Source organism: Myotis yumanensis, unplaced genomic scaffold (assembly GCF_028538775.1).
Source record: "Myotis yumanensis isolate MYYU_CA2020_CCGP unplaced genomic scaffold, mMyoYum1.0.hap1 SCAF_10, whole genome shotgun sequence".
Taxonomy (NCBI): Eukaryota; Metazoa; Chordata; class Mammalia; order Chiroptera; family Vespertilionidae; genus Myotis; species Myotis yumanensis.
In genome coordinates, this window is record NW_027223761.1 from 1,447,621 (window position 1) to 1,472,221 (window position 24,601).

Sequence of the window (24,601 nt, forward strand, 5' to 3'; positions counted from 1 at the left end):
GCGCGGCGCGGGGCATGCCGGGACGGCGGGGCGGGCCCGGGGGCGGGGCCAGGGGCGGGGCGGGCAAGATGGCGGCCGCGCGGCGAGGTGAGGGCTCGGCCTGCGCGGGGCGCGGGGCGCGGGACACCGGGTCCCGGGCGCGGAGGGGAAGCGGCGGCCCGGTTCTCCCCGGGGCAGGACGGGCCGGGCCTGTGGCGGCTCCGCCGGGAGCCCTGCCCGCCCGGGCCCGGGCCGCCCCTGTGCCCGCCGCTCCGTCCCTCCTCACGCTGGCGGCGTGGACCGGCCGCGCGCGGTGCCCGTCCCGGTCGGAGCGGGGGGGCCGTGGGGGCCCCGCGGGGGCGAGAAGCCGGGGGGTCGCAGGGCCCGGGGGCGCGCAGCCCGGTGTCCGCAGGCCCCTCGTGCGCCCCGGGCAGTGAGGCGGGGCGGGGGTCCCCGTGCCCAGCCCGTCCCGGCGCGGCCCTGACCGCCGCTCTGCCCTCCAGGGAGCGCGTCCCCCGCGCCCGTATCCTGCGCGGCGCCCCGTCCTCGGCGCCAGGACCCCTCCGGCTCCTTGGCCTTTGACCCCCGCCCCCTTCCCCGAGTCCCAGGAGCAAGTGCCCGGCGCCACGATTGGCGGGTCCAGGTGACTTCCGAGTGGAAGCTGCCGGGCGCCCGCCTGCCCCCCTGCGCCCGGGAGTGGGGGGGCCGGGGGCTGGCAGTGGGGAGCCGGGGCTGGCAGTGGGGGGCCCGGGAGTGGGTGGCCCCCCGGTGCTGGCAGTGGGGGGCCCGGTGCTGGCAGTGGGGGCCCCCCCCCCCCGGGCTGGCAGTCGGGGGTCCGGGAGTGGGGGCCCCTCAGAATGCGCGCAGCCCTGTGGCAGGAACACACCCCGAGTGCGGAGCTCGCGAAAGCTGGAGGCGGGTATCTAACTGCTCCCCAGATGAGAGAAACAGACTTTATTTGGAGAAAACAGAATCTCTCTTCTCTCCCTGGCTCGTAGCCGGGGCCGTGGTCAGGGTGATGCCACCTGGGCACCCGGCTCTGCTGCCGGCTGTGCCCGTCCCCCTGCTCCCGGCCAGTGTGTCCCTGTGAGGGGCGGTCTCGCGCCCCCCCCCCCCCCCCACACCGCTCCCGGGACACCGGGGGCCTAAGCTGGAGGCCGGGCAGCCCCTCTCGCCCGGTCCCCGGGTGGGCGCCCGGGGAGCATGGCTGCAGGACGAGTCCTTAACGGCTCCCCAGCTCCCCTCAGTCCTCCTGCAGGTGCTGCTCTGCCTCGGCGGGACGTTCGCCGCAGTCTACCTCCTGGCCACGCTCCTGCTGATCGCCTACAAAAGTGAGTCCTGAGCCAGAGGGGGCGGGGCTGGGGTGCTGCCCTGCGGCTGGAACCTGAGCCCTGGGGGTGCCCGCCCTGCAGGCCAGGCGTTCAGTTACCCTCAGGATCGCCTGGTGCTCGACCTGACTCTGCTGCTGCTGACCGGGGCCCTGGAGGCAGCCCGCTGGCACTGCGGTGAGTGGCCTGGGCGAGGAGCGCGGGCACTTAGACACAGGCGGCCGGCTCCCCGCGACCTCTGAGCAGCCGCGTCCACAGGGCGGCCCTTGGAGACACTTGGACGCTCGCTCGAGTGCTCCGCCAGTTGCCGGCGGCTCAGCTTACAGTGAATTAAGTATTAATTCGTTCATTGAGAAGCTTGGTCCCGGACGCGTCCTGGGAGACAGGGTTCTGTGGGAAGCAGGGGCCGCTGGGTAGCAGCGCTCGCCGCGCAGCCAAACGCTCTGCTCCCCCTGCGCCCCTCCCTGAAGCCGCAGTGATCAGTCAGTCTGTCTGTCTGTCTGTCTGTCCCCACCAGGACCGCAGGCCGGAGGTGGGAGGCCCTGGAGCTTCTGCAGGAGCACAGCGTGCCCTTTGCCCTGCACCCCTCCCCAGCTCACCTCCATGGCCGGCTTCCCGCCCTGTCTGCCTCTCGCACTCCAGGGCAGGCAGGCGCTCGCCAGCACTGTGGCTGCTGCGTGTTCGCCCGCACCTCCCGGCTTGGCATGTCCCACCCGGCCACAGCCCCGGCGGGCTGCGAGGGCTCTGGAGGCAGAAGCACGTGGGCCCTCCTGCTGAGTGCGTGGGCCTTAGTGTCCGCTGTCACAGACCAGGCTCCTGCCATGGGCGGGTGGCCAGCGGCAAAACCGCCTGCCCTGCCCAGCTCCCCCACGGCGGGCCCTGGGCACATGGGCATCCGCATCTGCCCTGTTGCCCCATTTGCGAACAGCGCAGTTTTGTTTTTTCTAGCTGCACATCAGTTTTTCTGGGCCTTCGCCCAGAGGGAAATACCTTAGGAAAAGGCGTGAGAACGCACTTGGGGTAGTTTTCGGGAGCCCGACCCTCTGTCCCACCCACTCAGCTGACCCAGAGGCCAGGGTGAGGTCAGAGCTGCGGGCGGTCCCCACCCTCCTGAGAACGATGCCCGTGAGTTTTGCTTTCCGACACTGAGCCCGGTGGTCAGTGGTCCTGCACTGGCGCCCGCCAAGGTGCGTGCGCGCCGGTGTTGGCCCAGCCTCGCCCTCCAGGTGCACGCGGTGGTGGGTGCCGAACAGGTGCCTGCGGCCTGGCACTCACCATGTTTGTTCTGCTCTCCAGGCACCAAGGGCAACCTGACAGAGACTGAGCTGCCCCTGGCTGCCAGCCTGGTCCTCACTGTGGCCAGTTCCCTGCTGTCCGTCTACTTCCTGCTCTGGCAGACCCTGGTGCTGTGGGCAGACTCGGTCCTCAGTGCCACGCTCCTGGTGCTCCACGGCCTGGAGGCCATCCTGCAGGTGGTGGCCATGGCCGCCTTCATCAGCTAGCCGGGCGCCTCGAGGCCCTGGACAGCCCTGGAGGAAGGCATGTTCCTGCCAGGTGCTTTGGGTGGTTTATGCGTCTTCTTGGGGGCAGGACCAGGACAGAACCAGGTGTGGGTGATGGGGCCAGGGGCGGCTGAGTCAGGGCTGCCCGGGGACAAACCTCGGGTGGCAGTGGGCTTCCCCTGGCACCCCCGGCCTGGCCAGCTCCCTTGAGGGTGTGCCAGGCCGCACACTTTCTCGCTGCGGCAGCGTTCCTCACAGGTCTGCGCTCCGTGGGGCCCACACGACGGGAAACAGCGGGGGCGGGACAGGGCGTCCCGGTTCCTCAGCGGCCCAGGCCGAGTCCCGGGTGGAAGATGCTGGGAGCCGGTCAGCTCGGTGTGGGTGCCTGTGGGCCCTGCAGCTCCTGCCCCCGGCTCAGCCGACACCACTCTCCCGGCCCCGGGTAGGTGACAGCCACTCCGGGGCTCAGGTGTCCTGGCCTCGGCCATTAGAATGCCAGTCACGTTTGCACTGAGCGGACGGCTCCAGGTCTGCTGTCAGCTGATCCTTCCAGTCACTCTCCTCCACGTGTTCTGTTGGAATAACATGTTCGAGTGGGTGTGTAGTTTCTCTTCACCGTGTTTTTAAAATAAAGAGCGTGTATACCTCCCTGAAGTTTTCCTGACTGAGGCCACCTACTCCTCCAGGGCTCCCTGGTCAAGAGCCCACTGCGCGCGCGGGGCCCACCTCTGGCTCAGGCCCCTCCCCTGCAGGCCCCCGCTGGGCCCTCAGCACATCCATCACCTCGGCCACAAAGGCAGGGACACCATGGCTCCAGGTGGCCAAGGACCACCTGGGACTCCAGGCCGGCCCTCCGGTCAGTGTTGCTCCTGCGACGACGCCATGGAGTTCGGATGCCGCTTTGCCTCCAGGAGGGGCGAGGGCAGGCGAGTGCCTTGCCTTCTGGGTGCTCAGCGCTGAGACAACCAGGAAGCCAGGGCTGGGCCTGAGGACAAAGGCCACTTCCTGCTCCCCCTGCACAGGCACCCCCTCCACAGGCACCCCTGCAATGCCTCCAGGCCAGTCCCTGGGGCCCTGGCACCAGGGAAGTGCAGTGTAGGTGGGCCTTCCTGCCCCCAGGGGTCCCCCAAGAAACCGGCTGTGCCAGCTGAGAGCAGATGCATGCCAACTGCCCAGCCCTCCTGGGCTCAGGCCCCCAGACCCTTTTGGTGCAGCCTTTTCAGCTCCCCCAGCCCCGGAGAGCAGCTGGCCCCGGGGCCCTGCCCATGGCTTGGGTGCCCACCTCCACCTGGGCCTGCCCTCTGCCCTCTGCACTTCCTCCTCCTCCTCCTCCTCCACTGCACGCAGAGGCCCGGGAGTCCCTGCAGGAGGAAGCACCCCTGTCCCTGACTGGGCTGAGGGGGGAGCCACTGCCGGGAGCACTCCCGCCCCCAATGGCTCCGGGCCCCAGGCGCCCCCAGCTGTCCACCAGACACCTCATCCCTCGGTGCCGGAGAATAGAGGCTTCAGGAGTTCCTATTGGGAAGGGACCCCCACCCTGAGACCGCAGCCTAGCCCTAGTGCTCCGCGACCAGCGGGGGCGGGAGAAAAGGGGGCTCTGCCCCTAAGCTGGGGCCGGAATGGGGCCCTGCCACCCCTTATGGCGCACAGCTCAGGGCCCCCGGAAGGTCTCAGAGCCTCACCCTGCAGGTCCCCGTGCAAGAGGGGCTCCTGCCTCCCCCCACCCGCCCCTGGGCACCCAGCTCTAGGGGTGAGGTCGGCTGGGGGCCGCCAGTGGGTGTTCGGGATCCCCCGCGGGGAACCCTTGGGGGCGGGGCTTGGGGCAGGGGCGGGGTTGCCCTCGGTGCCCCGCCCTCCCCGGTGTTGTCCAGGTTCTAACCTGCCGCTCAGGTTCCTTCTGGCGGCTCCGCCCCTGTCCGGCGGCCCAGCCCTGCCGTCCTCCGTGCGCAGGAGCCCGGTGTGGACAGACGGGCGGGCGGACGGACGCGCGCGGACGAGGGGACTAGCGGGCGGCGAGCAGCAGGTGAGCGCCCGGGGGTCCGGGACCCAGCGCCCCCCGCCCCCCGCGCCTCGGCAGGAGCGAGCGACGCGGGAGCCGCGCACAGACGGCGCCGCCCCGGCCTCCGCTTCCCCAGGTGGCGGGCGGCGGGTCTGCGGGCCGAGGCGGCGGGTCTGCGGGCGGCGGGCGGGCGCGAGGGGCTGCGGCGGGCGCGGGGCCGGGAGCCCGTCCCGCTGCGGCCTGGCCTCCCGTCCGCGGGCCACGCGGGTGCGGGGACCTTTGTGAGCCGGCACCGCGCCGGCCGCCGGGGGTCGGTGGGCACCCGGCCTCCGCCGACAGGGTGGTGAGGGGTCCCCCGCCCCACAGGCCGCACCTGGTTCCTGGGCGCCGGGCCTCCGCGGGCGCCGGCCCTGGGTGCGGGCTCAGTGTGGGTCGGACGCCAGGAGCTTCCTGGTGGCGGCGCGGACACCGGCCGGGGCGCGGGACGGGTCAGGCGCCGGGTCACGGCCGGGGTGTGGGAGTTTCAGGGAGGCGCGGGCGCAGGTGCCGGGGAAGGTCCGGCCCGTCCAGCCTCCGGCTCGCCCACATTCTTCCTCGGGGCTGCCCCGCGCAGGGTGTGCCTGTGGGAGGCGCGCGCACCGTCACAGGCCTCGCTGCCCTCACCCAGGTGGAGTCTGCCCCAGGCCGGGCCAGCTGGCGGCCCCTCCCCCGCTCTGCACACACACACACACACGCACACACGCACACGCACACGCCCGCCCGTGGCCCTGCCCAGGCCTCTCCAGGTCCCTGCCTGGTGCCCCGCCTGGTGGCTCCGAGCGCCCGCTGGCCCGCCTCCCCAGGGCACTCAGCGTCTGCCTGCCCCCCACCCCGTCCCGGTCAGCCCTCCCTGCCTCCCGCCGGCCCCTCCTCGCCCGCAGCTCCCACCAGCACGGCCAGGGCCCCACCTGGCTCCCCCTGGGCCTTCAGCTGACTCCTCCCCAAGGTCACCCGGCTACGGGGCTGGAATTTGAACCTGGATCCGGTCCCTCCACCCTCCCTGCCCTGCTGGGGCCTCCTCCCCCTGCCCTGTGTGACCAGGCACCAGGGTCGGTTCTCCCTTTGCACCCGGAAAATGACCTCAGTAAAACCAAAGTGCAGCCTGGTCCGGGGGCCCCGGCCCCGTCAGCGGAAGAAGCCTCCCTGTCTTGTCCCCCACGGGACCCAGATGCCAGGGGCTGGACCACCTCCCTCTGGGCCTGATGCTCCCCACCCCGCCGGCCTGCCCGCCCGGGAGCTGAAGGCCACTGGTTCCCAGCCTGGGCTCTCCAAGGGGAGGGGCCCATGTCATCCTGTGCGTGTCTGAGTGCCCGCAGGCCCGGTTTCACCAAGGTGTGTGTGTACCTGGGCACATGTGCCCAGTGCCCTTGGCTCAGCCCGCCAGGAATCCCATTAAACAAATACTCGGCTCACCCACTGAGGTCATGAGCATTCCGTTCATTCTCGAGGCACTGATGGGTGGAGGAAGCTGGCCGAGCCCCCACCCTCCCCTCCCCAGAGAGCCAGGACTCGGGCAGGTGGGCAGGTGGGCAGGTGGGGGCTGTGGCTGGAGGCCCCCAGGCCGCACACTTCCTGGGAGCCCTCCCCGCAGGTAGGACCTGGTGAAAGCGGCACCTCCTGGGCTGCTCCCTGCCCTGGATGCCAGCACCTCCGTTTGTGGCTGCTGGCCGGGGCCGGGACAGACCCCGACACTGCAGCCCCTTGCTGGTGACTTTTGACAGGAGGGGATGTGGGTCCAGCGTCCCCATGGGGTGCAGACCCAGGGGCACCAGGCTCTGCTCCTGCCCCTGGGGGTCCGCCTGGGCTTGCTCGGGGTGCTGGGTCCCCCGGGCCCCACTCCAGCCTCATCCTGGCCTGCCCTCCTCCCATCTCAGGGCCTCTGACGCCATCCCCTCTGCTTGGAGGTGCTTCCTCCCAGCCCCCCTCAGAGCCCCCAGACCAGCCTTCGCAGCCCCACCCAGACGGCCTCTGGGAATGGAACCCCTCTGCTGGCCCGTCTTGGGGTCCCTGTGGAGGACCCAGGGTCTGGGGAGAGATGGGCCGCGGTGATGGCTGCTGGGACATGGCGGGGTAGGTGGCCCTGGGCCTCAGATCCTGGACAGGTGGTCAGGGCTCCGGTCTGGATCTGGGCGGGGGGCAAGGAGACCCAGTGAGGCCACTGCCAGGCCAGGCCGGGAGGCGTCAGCCCTGCTCTCCCTCCACACAGGGGTGAGCCGGGCACGGGGCCCTGGCCTCGGGCCACACTGAGATCTGCCCTCCACCACTGGCCACGCAGAGGACACCATGAGCCAGTCGGGGTCTATGAGCTGCTGCCCAGGCGCTGCCAAGTGAGTGTCGTCCCCCCCCCCCCCACCCCCAGGGCCCAGAGGACCTGGCTCCTCACCTTAAGCGGGTGGGCGCCCCTCCCCCCCAGCCCACCACAAGCAGTCCCGGAAGGGGTGCAGGCCCCGCCCTCACCAGCCCCTCCCCGCAGTGGCAGCCTGGGCCGGTCTGACAGTGCCACCAAGATGAGCGCCAAGGACCTGTTCGGTGAGTGAGGGTTGAGGACGGGAGGGTCACCCCCACCAGGGGAGGTGCAGGTCAGCCCTGGGCACCCAGGGAGGCTCTGGGACCCCAATCAACCAGCCACTCAGGCCCCTCCGCGAAGCTCCGGGCCCAGTCCCCCCCTCCAGGTAAGGGGAGAGGCCTTTACTAATAATTCAGGGCCATCAATATTGATTCGGCTGAGCTCCTGCTGCAACCTGATCGGAGGGGACTGGGTGCCAGGTGTCTGCTGCAGGCCTGCCCCACACGCATGGGCTCATCTATGGGTGTGGACAGGGTGCCCAGTCTGGAGAGCCAGGAGCCCTGGGAGGGCAGGGAGATGTTAGCTGGCAGCAGGGTGGGCAGCCTCCTGCACCCCCACCACCGGGACAGACCCCAGTCCCAGGCGCCATCACCGACTGAGCAGGTCGGCCTGGGGATGGAGGGATGGCCGCCTTCTGCCAGGACCTGCGTCTTTCCTGGCGGCCACCACCTCCACTCCGCCCTCCCCGTGGCCCAGCCCGCGGGTCCAGCCACTTGGCCAGGGGCCCCCGGGGCCGCCTGTGGGGTGAGTGACTGGCGTCTCCCCGTTCAGAGCAGAGGAAGAAGTACTCCAACTCCAACGTCATCATGCACGAGACCTCCCAGTACCACGTGCAGGTGAGGCGGCCCCTCCGGCTCCAGGGTCTCGAGCAGGGAAGCCGAGGCCCAGGGAGAAGTGGTCGGCCCAGCTTCTGACACCGCATCGGGACCAGAGGCAGGGACAGCCCACACCTGCCCTGGCTCAGCCACAGTGGGGGCCTCCCTCACAGTCTGGGGGGCGCAGGGAGCCCTGCATCTGTGTTGGGGGGAGAAGGTACTAGTGGCCAACACAGCACAGGTGAGGCCAAGGCCTGGTGCCGTCTGGGAAGCTCAGGTGGGAAGACCCTGTGGGAAGGAAATTGTCACCCTGGCCCCCAAAACGAGGACGCGAACTGAGGGAGAAGCTGGGACAGAGGCGCCTGTGGGAGCCCGCGGGGCCTGGCTCTGACCCGGTGTCGGGGAGGGCCGGCTCAGTCCACTGTCCCGCCAGCTGCCCGCGCTTGCTCCTGGGTCCGTCTCATTCACACTCGGAACTCAGGGAACATGTTCTCTACATGACCTCCCTGCTCCTGGCGGCTGGCCACATTCCTGGTTCCTGGTCGTCGTCCAAGCCCGCAGAACAGCAGGGCAGGCACGGCTGAGGAGAGAGAGGGTGGGGGACCTGACCAGGAAGGCATGTACTTCCCTCCCCGCCCACAGAGGTCAGGCAGGTCACTGCTTTCTGAGCCTCAGTTTCCTCATCCATACAATGGGTCCACGGAGACGCTGGGAGTTCCTGTGGCTCTTGAACTGGACCGTGTTGGGTGACCCGCCCTCCCCGCCATCCTGGGCAGGCTGGTGACTGCTGCTGACTCAGTGCCCAAGGTCAGGGCAGGGAGGGGGAGCGGGTCGGCTCGGCCACCAGGCCTCCCAGCCCAACTCCTGGACTTTGGTCCCAGCTGGACTGTGAGGGTCCGCAGCCCGGGGGCACCTCGCCTGCCCTCCCTGCAGCCAGCACGGCTGGGCATGGGCAGGGTTTGCCTGCTCCTCCCAGACGAGGAAACTGAGGCACAGAGAGAGGGTGAGAGGTGGGGGCTGGGTCAGACCCGCTGGCACTGAGGCCCCTACAGCAGGTGTTTCTGTTTGTTTGTTTGCTGACTTCTCTCTGAATTAGTGTCAGAGAAATTGGCGTTGAGGGTGGGGCTGCAGTTCTGTCATAGACTGTGGGGCCGCCAGGGGAATGGAGCTGCCTGTGGCTCCATCCCCCCAACACGGCCTCGTGCTGACGCTGTGTCAGTCCCGTCCCCCGTCCCCCTCGGGCTGCCTGTCCCACCCCGTCACCACCGTTCTGTCTTCCTGGGAGGCCCCCGTAAATGAACTCACACAGCTCGTAACTCCCTGGTTCTGCTTCGCCAAGTGTTTGAAGAAAATGGGAAGTGGGGGGGAGACTCCTATGGCCGGAGCTGCAGGGATGCCTTGGGCGGCCGCTCTGTCCACCTTGCGGGCACTGCCCCTGGCAGGCGGTGGGCAGGGTGCGAAGACCCCCCCCGCCGTGCCTCCTGCACACCCCCCACTGGGGATGGAGCCCCCAACCCGGGCCTGTGCCCTGACCGGGAATTGAACCCAGGACCCTTCAGTCCACAGGCCAACGCTCTATCCACTGAGCCAAACCAGCTAGGGCAAAAAATCATTTTTTAAAATATGTTTTTATTGGTGTTTTTTGAGAGAGAGAGGAAGGGGGAGGGGGGGGAGAGCGAAACATCAGTGTGAGAAATAGCCATCGGCGGCCTCCTGCACGTCCCCTTCTGGGGATGGAGCCCGAACGTGCCCTCCCGGGAGCTCAGCCTGTGACCTCTGGTTCTCGGGAGGACGCTCGACCAGCTGAGCCACACCCGCCAGGGTCATGGGCTAATGTCACTTTTCACTTCACTTATTTATTTATTTGTTTGTTTGTAAATATGTTTTTATTGATTTCAGAGAGGACAGGAGAGGGGGAGAGAGAGATACATCAATGATGAGAATCATGGATCGGCTGCCTCCTGCACGCTCCCTACTGGGGACTGAGCCCGCAACCCGGGCATGTGCCCTTGACCTGTATCAAACCCGGGACCCTACAGTCCGCAGGCCGACGCTCTATCCACGGAGCCAAACTGGCCAGGGCTAACTTCACTTTTTTTTAAATAGTGTTTTGAAGAGACACAGTTAGTGTTTTGTTGTTGTTGTTTTAAACATAGCTTTATTGATTTCAGAGAGAGGAAGGGGGAGGGAGAGAGAGAGAAACATCAATGATGAGAATCATGGATCGGCTGCTTCCTTCACGCCCCCTACTGGGGATCAAGCCCGAAACTTGGGCATGTGCCCTTGTCTGGAATTGAACCTGGGACCCTTCAGCCCACAGGCCGATGCTCTATCCACGGAGCCAAACCGGCCAGCGCTTAACTTCACTTTTGAGGATGGGACTCCAGGCTCATTTTCCCCCTTAGGAATGTGCAGTTACGTTCAAAAGACGTCCTTTCCCGCATTGGTGTCTTTGTGAAAAACCAATGAACTGGACATGAGTGGCCTATCCCTGGACGCCGGCATTTTTTCACGCGTCGTAGCTTTATCGTCTTGAAATCAGGCAGTGGGAGTTCTCCAACTTTGTTCTTTTTCTTCAAAAATTTCCTGACTGTTCTCAGTTCTCTGGACTTGGATTGACACTGTAGAATCAAATTGTCTAGTTCTGCCCCCAGAACGCCTGGCAGGGTTTTGATGGGCATGTGGATGGATGGAGGGAGCGCCGGCGTCTCCGCGGCGAGCCGGCCTCGGGTTTCCCGCCGTCTCTCCGGCGTTCGCGGTCGAGTTCTCGCATTCTGTATCTTTGGTTAAATACTCCTTGGGTATTTGGTTTTTATGTGCTGTTATAAATGGTATTTATTCTTTTAAAATTTCCATTTTCCAACTGTCTGTTGCCAGCCTGGAGAAAAGCAATTGATTTCTTTAAAGTAACCAAGTGCCCCAGGTTCTGGCTGAATTCCTTGATTTTGTTGTTGCCGTTGTTAATCCTCACCTAAGAATATTTTTCCATTGATTTTAGATAGAACAGAAGGGAGGGAGGGGCGGGGAGAGAGAGAGAGAGAGAGAGAAACATCGATGTGAGAGAGACACATGGATTGGCTGCCTCCGTACACGCCCCAACGGGCCAGCGATCAAACCTGCAACCCAGCTAAGTGCCCTTGACCAGGAATCAAACCGGCGACCCTCAGGTGCACCGGCTGACACTAACCGTTCGCCCAGCGGGCCAGGGCCCTTGATTCCTTCCTGGGGGTTTGGCTTGTGAGTGCGTTGGGTTTCCGGGGTGCACATCCATGTGTCTGGAAAGAAAGGCGGTACTTAATTTCTTACTGCAGCCTCTTTATTTTTCCTACTTGATCGCCCTGGCCAGGACCTCCCCCACGCCCACCCCACCCCCCGCCCACCAGACAACACTGGATAGAATCCCGGCCTGGCGCCCCGTCTCAGAAGACGGCCGTTGGCATTCCCCGTCACGCACGCTGCGTGCTTCGTAGCCGCCCCTTGTGGAGGGAGGACGTGCCTTGCCTTCCTCCCTCTGCTGAGACTTTTCGTCCTGAAAGGTGGTTGAATGGTATCAGATGCCTTTTCGGAATCACACTGTTTGGGTTTTCATGACTATTGAGCCCACCTTGCGTTTCTGGAGTAAAACTCATTATTCACACTGTCACCCTTTTTACCTGTGTGTGTCCTAACCTGCTAACGCTGCGTGAAGGGTTCCTTCTTTGCATCGATGTTGGTTAGAGATGCTGGTCTGTAATGTTCTTTTCCTGGGATGTCCCTGGCCACATAGAGAAAGGGGGGTGCTCCCCTCCCACACCGTCCTTCCCCCACGGGGCATGCGTATCCCGAGACTTGCAACCTGGGGAGCAATGGGCAGTGGCGGCTCGTCCCAGGCTCACCCCCGGGCCTGTCTCCAGGGCCCCCTTTTCTCTGACTTCCCAGTGAGCCACAGCAGCCCCCTCGGCCCACTTCTTTCCCGTGACGTTTCCGGAGAACCAAGGAGGCCCAGCTACGCTCTCTCCTGTTGCTGCTTCTATCTCGGGCCCTTCCGTGTCTCACTGTCCCCAGCTTTGGTAACCGTCCTCTCACAATAGAAAAAAATCAACACGTGGAGTGGGGAGGTATTTTCAGAAAGACGTGACGAAAGGTTGTTATGACTTCTTCCCTCCATGCTTGTGAGGGTCCGTTAGCGGCTTTTTTACATGCCCTTGAGCCGAATCAAACCCGGGACCCTTTGGTCTGCAGGCCAACGCTCTATCCACTGAGCCAAACCAGTCAGGGCGGGAGGTTTTGACGAGTTTACTTTCCTGCCTGTGAGGTCTGTAGTGATGTCCCCTCTGTCCTCATCGTCGCTGACCATTTCTCTCTCTCTCTTTTTTTTCTTGATCAGTCTTGCTAGGGGTTTGTCAGTCTCGTTCACCTTCCAGAACAAGTTTGGGCTACGTTGGTTCTCCTCCATCGCCTGTCTGTTTACGAGCGTGTTAGTTTCGCTCTTCATTCTCTTCCTCCACTGACTTTGGGGTTTTATTTGTGGTTTTCTCTTTCTGAGGAGAATGCTTCAGCCTTTGATGTGAAGTCTCCCTTCTTTGCTGACATAGTCGCCGAGCCCGTCAGGAGCGACGTAAGCTGCACCCTAAGCTTGGGTGTGCATGCTTCCATTATACTCAGCCCGGAATGCAGTTGACCCGTGAAAGAAACGGGTTTGAACTGTGAGTGCACTTACACGTGGACTTTTTGCAATAATTATGTATTTTCTCTCCCTATGATTTTTCTTAATAACATTTTCTTCCCTTGCTTACTTTATTGTAAGGATACAATGTAATATACGTAACATACAGAATGTGTGTTAATTGACCATTTATGTGCTCAGTAAGACTTCCAGTCAACAGTAGGCTATTGGTAGTTACGTTTTGGGGGAGTCGAAAGTTATATTCTGATTTTTTTCTCTTTCTTTTATTTTTTTTTTTATACTCAGATGTTTTAATGACACATGTTGCTCAAGGGTCACTGTACTTCCTACTCTTCCTGTGACTTCTTTGACCCCTGGGTTGTTTAGAAGCGTGTTGCTTAATTTCCAATTATTTGGGGGATTTTCCAGTATCTTTTTGTTATTCGTTTCTAGTTTATTCCGTTATGGTCAGAGAACATACTCGTGTGGTTTGACTCATTTGAAGTTTACTGACTTTTTTCAGGCCCCGCGGCGACGTTGGGTTTGGTTGGGATTAGTTGGATTTGGTGGGGTTTGGTTTGGTTGGGGTTCGTTGGGTTTGGTTTGGTTTGGTTTGGTTTGGTTGGGGTTGGGTTTGGTGGGGTTGGGTTTGGTTTGGTTGGGTTTGGTTGGGTTTGGTTGGGTTGGGTTGGGGTTGGTTGGGGTTGGTTGGGGTTGGTGAGGCTGGGTTTGGTTGGGTTGGGTTTGGTTGGGTTGGGTTGGGTTGGGGTTGGTTGGGGTTGGTTAGGCTGGGTTTGGTTGGGTTGGGTTTGGTTTGGTTTGGTTGTGTTTGGTGAGGCTGGGTTTGGTTTGGTTGAGTTGGGTTTGGTGAGGTTGGGTTTGGTTGGGTGGGTTTGGTTGTGTTTGGTGAGGCTGGGTTGGGTTTGGTTGGGTTTGGTGAGGTTGGGTTTGGTTTGGTTTGTTTGTGTTTGGTTGTGTTTGGTGAGACTGGGTTGGGTTTGGTTGGGTTGGGTTGGGTTGGGTTGGGTTGGGTTTGGTTGTGTTTGTTGGGTTTGGTTGTGTTTGGTTGGGTTTGGTGAGGCTGGGTTGGGTTGGGTTTGGTTGTGTTTGGTTGGGTTTGTTTGGGTTGGGTTTGGTTGTGTTTGGTTGGGTTTGTTTGGGTTGGGTTTGGTTGGTTTTGGTGAGGCTGGGTTTGGTTGTGTTTGGTTGTGTTTGGTTGGGTTTGGTTGGGTTGGGTTTGGTTGGGTTTGGTTGTGTTTGGTTGGGTTTGGTTTGGTTGTGTTTGGTTGGGTTTGGTGAGGCTGGGTTGGGTTGGGTTGGGCTGGGTTTGGTTTGGTTGGGTTTGGTGAGGCTGGGTTGGTTGGGTTGGGTTTGGTTGTGTTTGGTTTGGTTGGGTTTGGTTGGGTTTGGTGAGGTTGGGTTTGGTTTGGTTTGTTTGTGTTTGGTGAGACTGGGTTGGGTTTGGTTGGGTTTGGTTGGGTTGGGTTGGGCTGGGTTTGGTGAGGCTGGGTTTGGTTGGGTTTGGTCGGGTTTGGTTTGGTTGGGTTTGGTGAGGCTGGGTTGGGTTTTGGTGAGGCTGGGTTTGGTGAGGTTGGGTTTGGTCGGGTTTGGTTTGGTTGGGTTTGGTGAGGCTGGGTTGGGTTGGGTTGGGCTGGGTTTGGTGAGGTTGGGTTTGGTTGGGTTTGGTCGGGTTTGGTTTGGCTGGGTTTGGTGAGACTGGGTTGGGTTGTGTTTGGTTGTGTTTGGTTGGGTTTGTTTGGGTTTGGTTGGGTTTGGTGAGGCTGGGTTGTGCTGACGGATGGGCTGCCTTATAGCCCCTCGTGCGCTTCTGCCCACTTACCTCGCTGACCGGCGGATGGACACGGGGTTGGGTCCAGCCTGTCCTCACCAACGGGTCTGCCTGGCACCTGCGCAGGCGGCTCTCCACGTGCCTGGCTCCCCGCACAGGGCACCCAACCCACAAGGACTTGTCAGTCTGGCCCACGGACGAGGTTAAAAATCCAACCGGGATTTAGTGCTAAAGGGACGGCCTCACATCTCCCATTCAGTGCGGACACTGATCTGTAAGAAAAGCGCTGGAACCTTTCCCGTCGGCTCTGTTCGTTCTTCTGCCAGTTCAGCGGCCGAGGTGCGAGTCCTTCTCTTGTTTCTTTATCGATTGATGTACCTGCTGTTGGTGCCGTGGTTACCACACCTGACAAAGCAGAGCTGCTCCCAGAGTAAGAACCATCACTGTGAGGCATCGCCCTGGCCCCCTTCAGGGGTGAGAGCGTCGGCCCACGGACTGCAGGGTCTCGGGTTCGATTCCAGTCATTCTGGTCAGGGGCACGTTCCTAGGCTTGATTGCTGGCTCTGGGTCGGGCACGTGCAGGAGGCAACCATCGATGTGTCTCTGTCTCTCCCCTTCCCTTCCACTCTCTCTAAAACCCACGGGAAGTGACCCTCGCGAGGAGTGACCCCTCGCTCTTCCTGTGGGTTGAGACATTGGCCTTCGCCGATCCATTACATCGACGCTCTTCCCACTTCGTTTTCTCCTTTGCATCTGGATTCTTCCCGGGGAGAAATGCGTTTATATTTTCATTACGTCACCTAGATGGTGCTTTCTCTGGAGCCCTGGGCTTCCTTCCCTGAGTGGGCGCCCCCTCAGGAAGGCCTTTCTGAGCCGATCAGGGCTCGCCCAGTGCTTTCGCCCACGCCTTCACGGGCCCTGTGCTACAGTTAAGTCTTCACTGTCGGGAGTCGGTGTCCCTGTCCATCCCGCTGTCCCGGGCGGGGGGGGGGGGGGGGGGGGGGGCGGGGCAGGCTGGCAAGGGGAGGCTGGGCTGGGCCAGAGTCCCCAGGGTGCCGCCTGGACGCGCACTGGTCCCCTGGGCCGTCCCCGAGGCCTGCTGTGTGCGGGCGCTGCCCCAGCCTGGGACACAGAGCGCAGCGGCCGCCAGACTCCCCGCCCTCCGCAGGGAGCACGGAGGGTGTCACGTAAGATGACGTCAGCTCATGACGAATGAGACCCAAGGCCCTGTGGCTCAGTGGTTGGGCGTCGACCTAGGAACCAGGAGGTCAGGGTTTGATTCCCGGTCAGGGCACAGGCCCGGGTTGCAGGCTTGGTCCCCAGTGTGGAACGTTCAGGAGGCAGCCGATCCATGATTCTCTCATCGTTGATGTGTCCCCCCCCCCCCCCCCCCCCGCCTCCCGTCCTCTCTGAAATCAATAAAAACATATTTAAAAACACAAACCCAAGGCCGGTCGGGGGAGTGGTGACGGTGACGGTGACGCTGCAGCCGGGAGGGGGGCTCCGAGCTGGGAAGGCGGGAGGTGGGGCAGTTAGCAGAGGCCTGTGGGAGCCCACCAGGCGGGGGGGGGCGGGTAGTGGGTGAGGGCAGTGGAGGCCCTGTCAGCGCCCGGCCATGGCTCAGGCAGCCACAGGGAGCAGGCGAGGAGCCCCACGGGGAGCAGTTGCCCCGTCAGACCCCGGGCAGGTGTTTCTCCCAGGCCCCTGGGAGAGGCCCCTGGGCCCTGGCTCCTGGCACCAGGAAGGCTCTGTCCTGAGTGACCCGCCTGCCGCCCCCAGCACTTGGCCACGTTCATCATGGACAAGAGCGAGGCCATCGTGTCCGTGGACGACGCCATCCGGAAGCTGGTGCAGCTGAGCTCCAAGGAGAAGATCTGGGCACAGGAGATGCTGCTGCAGGTCAACGACCAGGCCCTGCGGCTGCTGGACATGGAGTCGCAGGTGGGGCACCGGACGGGGCGGGGCGGGGCCGGTGTGTGTGTGTGTGTGTGTGTGTGTGTGTGTGTGGAGGGCAGGCTGGCCGGGAGTGCTGGCCAGAGGAGGGTCCAGGCAGCCACGTCACACAGGGCTGCCCCCGCCTCTGCAGGGGCCTGTGGCTCAGGAGTTGAGCTTCTACCCAAGAACCCAGGGTCACTGGTTCGATTCCCGGTCCGGACCCAGGCCCTGGTCGTGGGCTCGATCCCCAGTGTGGGTTGTGCAGGAGGCAGCCGGTCGATGTTCCTCTCGCTCCTCCCTTCTTCTCTAAAATCAATAAAAACACTTTTTTTTAAAGAGTCTGTACACAGGCTGTGCCCCGCCTGGGCCGCTGGGTCCGGGGGTCTGTGTACATCTGTGGCCACTGCTGCGTGGAGCCCGCCTCTGGGCCGCGTCCCTGTTCTGTGCCTGCGAGTTCTGCTGGGGCTGCGTCCGTGGCACCGGCTCCATGTGCTGGGCCCACACGTCACGCCCACGCCCGTGGCCTGTGTGTTCCTCGGGTCCAGCCCGAGTCTGAGCCACGTCTGGGGCTCACGGCTGTGCGACCGGCTGAGCCCTGGTCCGAGCCCCCTTGTCTCCCAGGAGGAGCTGGAGAACTTCCCGCTGCCCACCGTGCGGCACAGCCAGACGGTGCTGAACCAGCTGCGGTACCCGTCGGTGCTGCTGCTCGTGTGCCAGGACTCAGAGCAGAGCAAGCCCGACATCCACTTCTTCCACTGCGACGAGGTGGAGGTGAGCAGGCTGGGGGCGTGGGGAGGAGGTGGGCGCTGGGGGGAGAGGGGAGGAGGAGGGCGGGCTGCGGGTGGGGGTGTGGGGAGGAGGTGGGCGCCGGGGGGCGTGGGGAGGAGGTGGGCGGGCTGCGGGTGGGGGGGCGGGGGGAGGTGTGGGGCCGGGGAGCCAGCCTGACGCGTCCCCACAGGCGGAGCTGGTGCACGAGGACATCGAGAGCGCGCTGGCCGACTGCCGCCTGGGGAAGAAGATGCGGCCCCAGACCCTCAAGTAGGTTTGGGCCCGGAGAGGGGGAGGGGTGGGGGGAGGGGGCACCCCAAGAGGGCTGGCAACGAGCGAGCGGCCTTGTCCCCACCCCAGGGGCCACCAGGAGAAGATCCGGCAGCGGCTGTCGGTGCTGCCTCCCCGCCAGGGCCCCGCCCCGGTGCCCTTCCAGCCGTTCGCCCAGAACTCCGCGCCCCCCCAAGAACCGAGTGGGCCTGCCCGTGCCGCCCAGCGAGCCAGGTGGGCCGAGGGGCTGGGCCGGAGGCTGAGCGCTGTCTGGTCTGCGGGGGGATCAGTAGGCAGCAGCTCTGCTCCCCTCCCCGCTCCAGGCTACCGCTCCCAGGAGGCGGCGGACGAGGAGCCCCCAAGAGCTGTGCTGGCCCAGAGGATAGAGAAGGAAACGGTGGGTCTCGGCCTGAGGGCACCCTCGCCCCTGCAGCCTGCACCCACCCCTCCCCCTGCACCCACCCCTCCCGCCTGCAGCCACCCTCCCCCCTGCACCCACCCCTCCCCCTGCACCCACCCCTGCCCCCTGCAGCCTGCACCCACCCCTCCCCCTGCACCCACCCCTCCCCCTGCACCCACCCCTGCCCCCTGCAGCCTGCACCCACCCCTCCCCCTGCACCCACCCTCCCCCCTGCACCCACCCCTCCCCCTGCACCCACCCCTCGCCCCTGCAGCCTGCACCCACCCCTCCCCCTGCACCCACCCCTCCCCCTGCACCCACCCCTCCCCCCTGCAGCCTGCACCACCCCTCCCCCCTGCACCCACCCCTCCCCCTGCACCCACCCCTGCCCCCTGCAGCCTGCACCCACCCCTCCCCCTGCACCCACCCCTCCCCCCTGCAGCCTGCACCCACCCCTCCCGAGACCAGGGGCCTAGAAGCAGCCCGGGCGGCTGTCCCTGCCGAGAGGGTGGGCGCCTGGCCGACTGCCCCTGCTCTGCCCGCAGCAAATCCTCAACTCTGCCCTGGACGACATCGAATGGTTCGTGGCGCGGCTGCAGAAGGCGGCCGAGGCTTTCAAGCAGCTGAACCAGCGCAAGAAGGGGAAGAAGAAGGGGAAGAAGGGCCCGGCAGGTGCGGCGCGGGCGCGGAGGGGGCTGCTCAGGCTGTGGGAGGCTGCGGGGTGCAGCGACCCGGCCCCGGCTCACGCCCGCCCCCCCCCCCCCCAGAGGGTGTCCTCACGCTGCGGGCGCGGCCGCCCTCCGAGGCCGAGTTCGTGGACTGTTTCCAGAAAACCAAGCTGGCCATCAACCTGCTGGTGAGTCCAGCGGCCGCCCTGTGGGTGCCCAGCCCCGCCCCGCCCTCCGCCCGGAGGCTCTGCCCTTTGCTCACTGGCGCCCCCTCCCGCCCGCAGGCCAAGCTGCAGAAGCACATCCAGAACCCGAGCGCCGCCGAGCTGGTCCACTTCCTCTTCGGGCCGCTGGACCTGGTGCCTGGGCGCGGGGGCGGCGGGGGGAGGGGGGAGGGGGGCGGGTCCACCGGGGTGACCCCCTCTGAACCCCACTGTGCCCCAGATCGTCAGCACCTGTGGTGGCCCGGACATCGCACGCTCTGTCCTCAGCCCCCTGCTCTCCCGAGACGCCGTGGGCTTCCTGCGGGGCCACCTGGTCCCCAAGGAGATGGCGCTGTGGGACTCCCTGGGGGAGACGTGGACGCGCCCCCGGTACACGGCGTGGGGCCGGGAAGGACGGGAGGGGCGCAGACCAGGCCGGGCCCCCGGGCCCAGCTGGCGGTCCTGGCGGGTGGGCATCTCACCCATCTCCCCCCCCCCCCCCAGCTCCGAGTGGCCTGGCGGTCCTGGCGGGTGGGCATCTCACCCATCTCCCCCCCCCCCCCCAGCTCCGAGTGGCCTGGCGGTCCTGGCGGGTGGGCATCTCACCCATCTCCCCCCCCCCCCCCCCCCCAGCTCCGAGTGGCCTGGCGGTCCTGGCGGGTGGGCATCTCACCCATCTCCCCCCCCCCCCCAGCTCCGAGTGGCCTGGCGGTCCTGGCGGGTGGGCATCTCACCCATCTCCCCCCCCCCCCAGCTCCGAGTGGCCTGGCGGTCCTGGCGGGTGGGCATCTCACCCATCTCCCCCCCCCCCCCCCCCAGCTCCGAGTGGCCCCGGGAGCCACAGCAGCTCCTCTACGTGCCCAAGTTCCACAGCGGCTGGGAGCCCCCGCTGGACGTGCTGAGGGAGGCCCCCTGGGAAGTGGAGGGGCTGGGCTGTGCCCCTGCCGACGAGGTCAGAGCGCCCGCCCCCCCTCCCCCACCCTCACCCCCACCCCTCCCTCCTGGCCTGACCGCCCGACACCAAGCCCAGTGGCCGCTCTCCCCGCAGCCCACGCCGGCCGGCCGACCGCCCTTCCGAAACTCCCTGAAGCAGAGCCTCGTCCCTGAGCCCGCAGCCCCCGGAGACGGCCTCCCCGCAGTCAGCTCCCCGCATGCGCACAGGTAGGCGCCCCTCCAGTGAGGGGGTGACGCTCCCCCTTCAAAACGGAGGCTCTGGGTACCTGCCACCAGGTGGCAGCAACTGCCTCGTTCCTGTGGCTCAAAACAGCACTCTTCCCACTGGAACCAGGTTTCACTCAATTTTTACCATGTAAATTTAAGGGAAAATGGCCAAAGCCCCCCATAAACTCACTCCCCTCTGCACCCCCTCCTCTTGTGTCTGCACTTCATGTTGTAGAGTCGTGGGTAGACCTTTACTGAGCTTCCGGGGTCTTCCAGCCCCTGCCACCTGCTGGGGTTGTTAGACCCACCCTCAGAGCCCAGGAGGAGGTGGGGGCGCTGGGTCCCCTCCCCCAACACACACGCGCACGTGCACACACACACACACAGACGCACACACGCACACACACACAGATGCACACACACGCGCACGCACACGCACACGCACACACTCATCTGGAAAGACACATCCCTCAGGCCCAGGACCTGCCTGGAGCTCGCACCTGCCAGGCCCCGGGTTCAGCCTCAGGAGGGAGGGTCCTCATCCAGGTTCCCACGGCGTGCCTCCCTCCGCCCTGTGCCAGCCCGTCCCTGGCCTGGGCCGCACGGGAAGGAACATTCTCATCCTTTGACCGGCTGGTCCACCCTGGCCAATCCTGACAGCCCGTCCACCCGCCAAGGCTCTGGGGGCACTGCAGCCTCACACCCTTCCCTCCCTGTGTCTGGATGAGGGAGGCGCCTGATGATGGGGGGCCAGGTGGACCAGGAGGGTGGGCTGGGCTGGGCGGGCCACAGGCTTGCTCAGTGCGGAGGTCAGGACCGCCCAGAGGCCCCCACCCCCACCCCCACACCCTCAGCTCAGGCACTGACTGTGCTGCTCCGAGTGGCCATGACCCTCCCTCCTGGGCAGCTGCTTTCCGGAGACGCTGTGACCTCGCCATTTCTTGGGCACACGCCTGGCTGTGGTTTCCCCAGGGGCTGGGCCTGGAGACCCCTGAGGTGGCCCAAAGCGCCTGGGTCCCGCCGCCTCCACCCGCCACCGCACCCCCACCTCCGCGCAGGGCCCCCCCACCCTCGATGCTCTGGGGCTGTCACAGTTTCCATTCCCGGCTGCGCCGCGCTCGCCACTGCAGCCTCGGAGAGAACAGAGACCAGAGGCAGCTGCACACCCGGAAGCTGCTCCCCAGCCCGGCCCGGGTCCAGGAGACCCGGCCCGGCCCTGGGCCTCAGCTGCTCCTGTTCCACACAGGGGCTACGAACCCACGCCAGCCATGGCCAAGTACGTCAAGGTTCTCTACGACTTCACGGCCCGAAACGCCAATGAGCTGTCGGTGCTCAGGGACGAGGTCCTGGAGGTGCGTGGGGCTGGCGGGAGGGGACTGCGTGGGGGGCGGGGGGGGCGGATTCATGACCCTGGGACCGGCTTGGCTGCCACCCTTTCCCCAGCCTGGATCCAGGCAGACACTGGATGAGGGCCCCCCCTTGGAGGCCTCGGCGTGGGAGGGGGCTGTGCTGGTTCAGGACAGAGGGTGGGCGCTCCCTGTGCCACTGGGGGATCCTCCGACCCCGCAGGGCCTTGTCATCCATGCCCACCTCTGGAGCCCCTCTGGGCACCAGCTGGGTTTGGTGCCAACCCTAAATCTGGGTCACCCGCCAGGGAGGAAAGTGGGGCGAGCGGGGGGTGATCTATATCCGCAGCCAGGCTGGGGCACCTCGCTCAGCGTGCAGCGGTGGGGGGGGGGGGGGGCGGCACCTGAGGAAGGTGTGACTGTCCCCTTAGCACTTGGGGGGCTCAGGGAAGATGCTAGGGCTCCTCTGGACCATCTGCACAGGGGCCCACCCAGTGGCCCCCGCGCTCCACTGCCCGTGGCCGGAGGGCAGGGGGCCTGCTGGTCGGTGACTGGGTGACAGTGGGTGACAGTGGCGGCGCCCGCAGGTGCTGGAGGACGATCACCAGTGGTGGAAGCTCCGCAGCCGCAGCGGCCAGGCTGGCTACGTGCCCCGCAACATCCTGGATGAGATCCGGGCGGAGGAAGCCGGCGCCCCGCACGAGGTGATGGTGATGGGGGTGAGCGGCTCTGCTGTCCCCCCACAGGCTGGGCCCAGCGGGGGGAGGGGGGCAGGTGCATGGGCCTCGGGGAGAGACCCCCTCTACGCCTGGAGTCCTCGCTGCAGGGGCTCCGAGGTCTGGCCCCCCAGACCAGTGGGGGCCTGGACAGGTCTTGGGAGGGAAGGGGGCGGGGCGCCTGCTGGAGGGAGATGAGTGACAGATGGGCTCCGCCCCGCCTCCCCCACCTGCAGGCGGGTCTGAAATACTGGGGTCCTGCCAGCCCCACCCACAAGCTACCCTCAGGCTTCGCTGGAAACAAAGAAGGTGAGGGGGGCGGGGCGGAGGCGGGGGGGGCGGGGCGGAGGCGGGGGGGGGGGGTGGGGGGCGGGGGGCAGAGCCACCTGGGGCAGGAGGGGAGCCGGCCGAGGGCGGCCTGACCCGCGGGCCCCGCAGAGCTCATCCACCACATGGACGAGGTCAACGACGAGCTGGTCAAGAAGATCAGCCACATCAAGGCGCAGCCGCAGCGGCACTTCCGCGTGGAGCGCAGCCAGCCCGTGCGCCAGCCGCTCACCTACGAGTCGGGCCCCGACGAGGTGCGCGCGTGGCTGGAAGCCAAGGCCTTCAGCGCCAGGTGAGCGGCGGCGGGCGGCGCGCGGGCACGTGGCCGGGGTGCGGGTGGGCGAGGCCGCCGCGCCCGCAGGACCCGCCTTCACCCCGCCCTCTCCCCCCTCCTGGGCTGCAGGATCGTGGACAACCTGGGCATCCTGACGGGCCCCCAGCTCTTCTCGCTGAACAAGGACGAGCTGAAGAAGGTGTGCGGGGAGGAGGGCATCCGCGTGTACAGCCAGCTCACCGTGCAGAAGGCGGTCCTGGAGGTGAGCCCGCCCCGCGCCCCGCCCCCCCGCCCTCCCCCACCTGCTCCCGGCCTCTCGGGGGGCCTGACGTCCCAGGCTGAGGCTGCCCCCTGCCTGCCCTAGAAGCAGCAAGGAGGGTCGGAGCTGGAGGAACTCATGAGCAAGTTTCATTCCAAGAACCAGAAGAGGCTGGAGGGCGACAGCTAGGCCTGGCGGGGAGCACCCGCTGCGGGCGGGCTCGGCCCCCACCCGTGCGTGGAGAATTATTTTTGTATGTGTATGTATGTGGTACCATGGACACAGAGGGGGTGCGCTGCTGGCGGGGCCTGCACCTGGCGGGGCCAGCTCACCTGCCTCCTGCCCATGGCCTGTCCTGGGCTCAGCAACGCCCCGCCACACGCAGCCCTGCCCAAGGCCCACCTCAGCCAAACTTGCCGCCTGGAGGTGCCAGCCCTCCCAGCTCTCCCACACCTCCCCCCGGGGCACAGAAGCCCCCTCGCCTCTGGCCTCCTCCGTCCACAGGGGTCCCTGGGACTGGGACTCTGCCCCGTCCCACTCCCATGACTGCTCACTTCCCATCCACTGGTACCCCCCCCCCCCCCCCCCGGCTGGCTGTGGGCCAGAAGGGCAGCCACCCAGCCACCCTGCCGGCCCCACATAGTGCCCACAGCGCCCACCTGTGCTCTGCTCCCGGGTGGCTGGTGTGTGTGGGGGGGGGGGGGGTGCTGTACTCCCTGCACCTTTTCAAGAAGCAGGTGTGGACTGGACTCACCCAAGCACTGGCCTTGGACATCCCACCTGCCCCCACTGCCCATGCCCCCACTGCCCACGCCCCCACTGCCCGCACCCCCACTGCCCACACCCCCACTCTCCACAACCCCACTGCCCACACCCCCACTGCCCACACCCCCACTCTCCACAACCCCACTGCCCACACCCCCACTCTCCACAACCCCACTGCCCACACCCCCACTGCCCACGCCCCCACTGCCCGCACCCCCACTGCCCACACCCCCACTCTCCACAACCCCACTGCCCACACCCCCACTCTCCACAACCCCACTGCCCACACCCCCACTGCCCACACCCCCACTGCCCACACCCCCGCCCCATCCCTGAAGCAGAGCCCAAGAAAGGAACTTCTCCGGCCAGTCTCGGGCCAGCCTCGCCCTGCGTGCTGTACAGGGGCCTGGAGGCCTGAGCCCTGGGCTCTGCAGACCACACCCCAGAACTGAGAGCCACACTCCGAGGCCCTGACATTAAACCGGTTTTCTCCTCGAGGCCCCGCGTCTGTCTCCTGGAGGTGGGGGGTCGCTGTGGGTCAGGGTGCGTGAAGTTGCACCTTCGTAAGAGCCAGCGGGCAGGGGCAGGCTGTGGCCAGGCGGGCCGTGGAGGCCCCAAATCAGGCCGCTCACCCTGACCCTGGTCGGGGGCCCTGGGAGCCCCTCCCCTGCACACTGTCCAAGAGGGGCCCGGGGACACGCCTGGGAGGTGAGAGGTTGAGAGGGGCCCTGCCCAGAAGGTGCAGACTGTCACCCAAGACCAGTGGGAGTGGTGGGGCTGCCATGCTCAGGTGGGTGGGGAGGGCGGGGGCGTGAGTCAGCGGAGCCAGGAAGCTGAGCGGAGGGTGCGGTGGGGGGAGGGGAGGGAGGGGCTGCAGGTGGGCCAGCGGGATGGCGTCCGTGCAGGCTCTGCACCTGCACCGCGAGGCGCCTGACCACCGCCAGCGCCCCACCCTCGGAGGAGGCCGCCGCGCCCTCTGCTGGCGACTCTGCGTGCTGCAGCGCGCGGCCCCGGAGCACCTGTCCGCGCGGGGCGTCCTGACCCGCGTGGTTCTGAAGGAGCCGGT

The 24,601-nt window shown here is 65.8% G+C and overlaps 2 protein-coding genes across 2 annotated transcripts; both read left to right on the forward strand.

Annotated features, from left to right (window-relative positions):
* The first annotated feature begins 63 nt into the window (after positions 1-63).
* On the forward strand, positions 64-3,463 carry TMEM80 (transmembrane protein 80). Its single transcript, XM_070427192.1, has 5 exons — positions 64-87; positions 483-502; positions 1,217-1,310; positions 1,392-1,484; positions 2,604-3,463. The coding sequence occupies exons 1-5, from the start codon at positions 69-71 to the stop codon at positions 2,807-2,809; spliced, it is 432 nt and encodes a 143-aa protein (XP_070283293.1). The 5' UTR covers positions 64-68; the 3' UTR covers positions 2,810-3,463.
* Positions 3,464-4,719: 1,256 nt separating this feature from the next.
* EPS8L2 (EPS8 signaling adaptor L2) lies at positions 4,720-24,032 on the forward strand. Its single transcript, XM_070427147.1, is given in 22 exon segments — positions 4,720-4,832; positions 7,054-7,174; positions 7,321-7,376; positions 7,966-8,030; positions 16,223-16,384; positions 17,000-17,149; positions 17,337-17,416; positions 17,507-17,581; positions 17,583-17,650; positions 17,740-17,813; positions 18,362-18,488; positions 18,584-18,672; positions 18,769-18,843; positions 18,929-19,077; positions 19,507-19,639; positions 19,736-19,848; positions 21,095-21,200; positions 21,782-21,898; positions 22,147-22,219; positions 22,349-22,529; positions 22,641-22,773; positions 22,876-24,032. Coding segments are annotated over 21 exon segments (2,154 nt in total). The 5' UTR covers positions 4,720-4,832; positions 7,054-7,130; the 3' UTR covers positions 22,960-24,032.
* The last annotated feature ends 569 nt before the right edge of the window (positions 24,033-24,601 follow it).